Source organism: Lucilia cuprina, chromosome 4, assembly GCF_022045245.1.
Source record: "Lucilia cuprina isolate Lc7/37 chromosome 4, ASM2204524v1, whole genome shotgun sequence".
Taxonomy (NCBI): Eukaryota; Metazoa; Arthropoda; class Insecta; order Diptera; family Calliphoridae; genus Lucilia; species Lucilia cuprina.
This window is the reverse complement of record NC_060952.1, coordinates 86426001-86430893: the sequence shown is the minus strand read 5'-3', so window position 1 is coordinate 86430893 and position 4893 is coordinate 86426001. Positions and strand designations below refer to the sequence as shown.

At 28.1% G+C, this 4893-nt stretch overlaps 1 protein-coding gene across 3 annotated transcripts; it reads left to right on the top strand.

The window, feature by feature from the left end:
• The first annotated feature begins 639 nt into the window (after window positions 1–639).
• Window positions 640–4504, top strand: LOC111676956. 3 transcript variants are annotated; one of them, XM_046949320.1, is made up of 4 exons: window positions 711–763; window positions 863–1018; window positions 1088–2200; window positions 4351–4504. In XM_046949320.1, exon 3 carries the CDS (start codon window positions 1111–1113, stop codon window positions 2119–2121), a length of 1011 nt encoding a protein of 336 aa, XP_046805276.1. In that variant the 5' UTR covers window positions 711–763; window positions 863–1018; window positions 1088–1110; the 3' UTR covers window positions 2122–2200; window positions 4351–4504. The 3 variants fall into 3 exon arrangements, with proteins under 3 accessions (XP_046805274.1, XP_046805276.1, XP_046805275.1); XM_046949319.1 differs by having other exon boundaries at window positions 723–763; window positions 855–1018; XM_046949318.1 differs by having other exon boundaries at window positions 640–1018.
• The last annotated feature ends 389 nt before the right edge of the window (window positions 4505–4893 follow it).

The following is a 4893-nucleotide window of genomic DNA, read 5'->3' as shown; positions in this document are numbered from 1 at the left end:
GTTAGTTAGTTAGTTAGTTAGTTAGTTAGTTAGTTAGTTAGTTAGTTAGTTAGTTAGTTAGTTAGTTAGTTAGTTAGTTAGTTAGTTAGTTAGTTAGTTAGTTAGTTAGTTAGTTAGTTAGTTAGTTAGTTAGTTAGTTAGTTATTTAGTTAGTTAGTTAGCTAGTTAGTTAGTTAGTTACTTAGTTACTTAGTTAGTTACTTAGTTAGTTAGTTAGTTAGTTAGTTAGTTAGTTAGTTAGTTAGTTAGTTAGTTAGTTAGTTAGTTAGTTAGTTAGTTAGTTAGTTTGTTAGTTAGTTAGTTAGATACTTAGTTAGTTAAATGGTTAGTTAGTTAGTTAGTTAGTTAGTTAGTTAGTTAGTTAGTTAGTTAGTTAGTTAGTTAGTTAGTTAGTTAGTTAAATAGTTTTAAAATCACTAATATGACAACGCTAAATATTCTGTTACATGGCGCCATCTATATTTCATTACAAATATATACTTTTCATATATTCTATTCACAAACCATTACCACACACAGGGTAATTCAAATATTCTAAATTAAGCAAATATGGCATCACTGAAAATTTGACACAACAAACAACAGCTGTCACAAAATTTTTGCAGCTTTTTGTATTTGTTGTTTATAAAGAAAATTTATTAAAAAATATTACTATTTTTCAATATTAAAAGAGCATTACAATTAAAATATATTAGTTTAAACAAATATTTCAAAATATTAAGAAAACAAATAACTAAATAAAAACAGTTTTCCATTGTTAAAGGTAATAAAACAAGAAGACTTCAGCATTTGCAATTTTATTTAATTATGATTATTAAATAAAACAAAAGAGAAATGTTTAAATAAGCGAAAAGTGACTCAGTTACAGGTCTATGAGAAAATTATTAAAAAACTTTTAAAATAAGGTGAACACCAATACGAAGTCCAAACACTAGGTGAGTGTGCAGACAGACAATTAACAGAAAAAAACAGACGGGAAGCAAACTAATCTGAAGAAAACAATTAAGCAACATAAAAGGTATAAATAAGATATTTTTACTAAATAAGGAAATTATGTTAATAAAATATATATAAATTTATTTTAAAGATCTCTGCCCTTAATACATAAAAATGAGCGATCAAAGTATGCTGGACAATACCACAGTGCCCCCGGTGGTACCCACAAATCCACATGAAATTGCCTTGCAATCATTATGCAAACAATTGCTGAAATCTCGTTTATTTAGAGGCTTCTATGTGGAGAGACGTTATGTCGAAAATGTCAAAGGTTATCGTGATATAGTGAGTTTACAAAAGTCTGAGAAAAGTTTGGATAAAATGTTAAAAGACATACGCGATAAATTGCAATTATTCTACAGTCACCAGAATCCCCAAATATGGATTGGTATTACCAGTGGCCCTTTGGCTGGTATTACTAAACCACAACCTGCAGCTTTAGAAACCCATCTATGGGTGGAAATGAAAGAACTAGCTTTTGGTCAATATTGGTTTAGTATAAAAAGTATACGTTTTCGTGATAATGAAATCATTTTAAAATTGAAAGAAGTACAACCTGTAGAAGAGGAAGAAGTGCCTAAATGGGCTCCTAGTTCGAGCAGCAATAAGGCAATTTGTGATAATACTCCAGCGATAGAAAATTCGGCACCCAACACCACCTTATCCTTGGAAAATCAAATTACTTTCGATGATTTCATTATACTGCTGCAACAATGGTGGGCGACCATTAAACAAACTGTTTACGATTTTATGGCGCAAGATATTTCTAAAGAAAACATTAAGGGAGTCTTAAGATTTTTAGGTCTACTCATTGTTTCCATACTATCAGGTGCTCTAGTGGGTGTCAAATTTTTAGGAATATTTACTCTACGTTTTATGTTTGAACTCAGCCGTTTAACGCATGTCTTAACGCCGATTATTTTCAAAATAATCGAAGTGTTTAATAAAATCATTGGTGGTTTCTATATACTTTTGGCTATGATTTGGAAAGATACCGTTGTCAAGCGAAATCAACCACAACATAATGCTCTGGAATACAATCGTCCTATATATAAGAGTATAGAGTATGATGTCAGACAACGACGTCAAGATGCATCAACAAATTTTGATAAATCTTTTCAATAGAATTTTTAAGAAAATTTTAAAAATTTGACTTGGAAAAGAACAATAAAATTTCGTACATAATGTTGCAGTTAAAAAAGAGGTAAGAAATTTCTAATAATTTAAAGAAAAGTCTGGAGATCCCAGATCGCTTAGGTCGTCATTTGAGGATCTGGTTAAGTTATAGATTTTTCAAAAAACAAAAAAAAAAACTTCTACAAAAGCGCGCATTATCATAGAAACTAGAGCCGATTTAAGTAAGACCAACATCGATTATTCAAGAAACTACTGCCATTTTTATGTTATAAATTGAAAAAAAGAAGAAAAGTCGTCCTTTTCGCGATGGAACCATTACTAGAGCAGATTCACAGATCATTTGCATTACATTTGAATATCATTCAAGGTGATCATAGACCAACATACCACAGAGAATTTGAATTCTTTTATAAAATCGATTTTAAATTTCTTATACGAAATATCATTGATCATCATCCATTTTGCGATTGCATATTAAATGACGGTTGGACTTTTAGCTTTAAGGTGCTAGATATGACTTTAGGATTGTTTTTTTTTAACTAAACTTTTGTTGAAGCATATCAATGATCACATATCAACTTCCTTTTTTCAATTGGGTTGTTTTTTGAGAAATTTATTATTTGGTCGAAATATGTACAATCTGTTTAGTAATTGGGCCATTATTAAGAAACTAAAGTCTATTTTAAGTTTTTGATAAAAACAAAAGTTTCAGATGAAAATTATGAATGATAACTGATCAATTATCTATTATTGATTACGCGTTTATTTAAGGAAATAGAACCAATTTGTAGTTTTGATTTTCGTTGAGTATATAAGTGATCACTAAGTATGATTGATCACCGATCAAATTTTTTTTAACAATAAGTCGCTTATTTAAAGAACTGGAGCAGTTGTTATTTATATATATCATAAAAATTGGATTTTTCTGTGATCACAGATCAAAATCCTCTTTGCGACTATACCGTTGAGTACATGAGCGATCACTAATACGAATCTATATTGATATGAGTGATCACTGATTAGCACCGGTTTGTAGTTTTGATTTTTTTAAATAAATTTTGAGCCGTTATTAAAGATTTATATATAGTACAAAAATTAGATTTTTCTTTGATTACAGATCATCATCCTCTTTGCGATTGAACTGTTATTTAAAGATCTAAAACCGATTTATTGTTTTGATTTTTGTTGAGTACATAGCGATCACTGATCAATATCCTTTTTGCGATAGGTCCATTATTATAGGAATGTAAATCCCCACTAGAAAAGATTTATTGAATATATGAGTAATCACTGATTAATATCCTTTTTACTATACCATCGTTATTAGGGATTTACATATTTTATAAAATGTTGATTTTTCTGTGATCACAGATCATCATCAGGTTATTTAAGTAACTAGAACTTAATTGATATTGAGTATATATGTAATCACTGGTCAATATCCTTTTTCCTATTTAGGGATTTATATATTTTATAAAAATTAGTTTTGTTCTATGATCACAGATCAAAATCCTTTTTGGAATTGGATCATTATAGTTTTGATTTTTGTTGAGTACATGAGCGATCATTGATCAATATCCTTTTTGCTATAGGACCGTTATTAAGGAATATAAATCCTTACTAGAACTGATTTTTTAATTTTTGTTGAATATATATGTGATCGCAGATCAAAATCCTTTTTGTAATTGGACAATTATAGTTTTGATTTTTGTTGAGTACATGAGCGATCACCGATCAATATCTTTTTTTGCTAAAGAATCCTTAATAAAGAATATAAATCCCTACTAGAACCGATTTTTGATTTTTGTTAAATATATATGTGATCACAGATCAAAATCCTTTTTGTAATAAGACCATTATAGTTTTGATTTTTATTTAGTGTATGAGCGATCACTGATCAATATCCTTTTTGCTATAGGATCGTTATTAAGGAATATAAATCCCTACCGATCTTTGTTGAATATATGTGTGATAACTGGTTAATATCTTTTTAGCTATAGGACCGTTTTTAAGGATTTGTAGCCGATTTTTGTTTTTCAAAAAAAAATTTTTATAGAAAATATTTTCTAGTGAAATATCACATAAAAGATTTGATCAACATATTTAGATAGAATTATTATTTAAGGAAATAAAGCTAAACTAATGTTGAGATTTTTATTGTAAAGATTTTAAAGACTCATAACATTCAAATATAAATATATTTTTTTTCTCTTTCAGATCGCACAACTTTTAGTTCTCTTCTTGAGGTTTTAACAACTATATACACATTTTTAACTATTTATTACCACAACAGATATTCTTTTTAAAATATTCTATTTATTTTTTTATAAATTATACAAATTTAAAGCAAAAACGAAATTTTTTTCTAAAATTAAGTTTTACTTAAAACAAAAATTTAAAAAAATATAAATTTTATTTTCTATAAAATATAATTTTTAGTTAAATAATAATATCCTAGCAAAAATTGTATTAGTTCCACAACTAGTTCTAGAACGCATGATTATAGCCCGAACTTGTTCTACTTTGGCGTTGAGAAATTGTCACCTTCGGAACTGGTTCTGAGGAAGCGTTATGGAGTCTACACTCGTTCTTTGGAACGGTTCCGGTACTAGTTCTTTAATCAATGATTTTTGTTCGATTTTTGTGAATCTCGGAACTAGTTCTAGGGAAGCTTTACAGGACATATACTTTTATTTTAAAAATTGTTCATTTTATCAGCGATTTTTATTCGAATTTATTAAAATTAAGTCTAATTTTGAG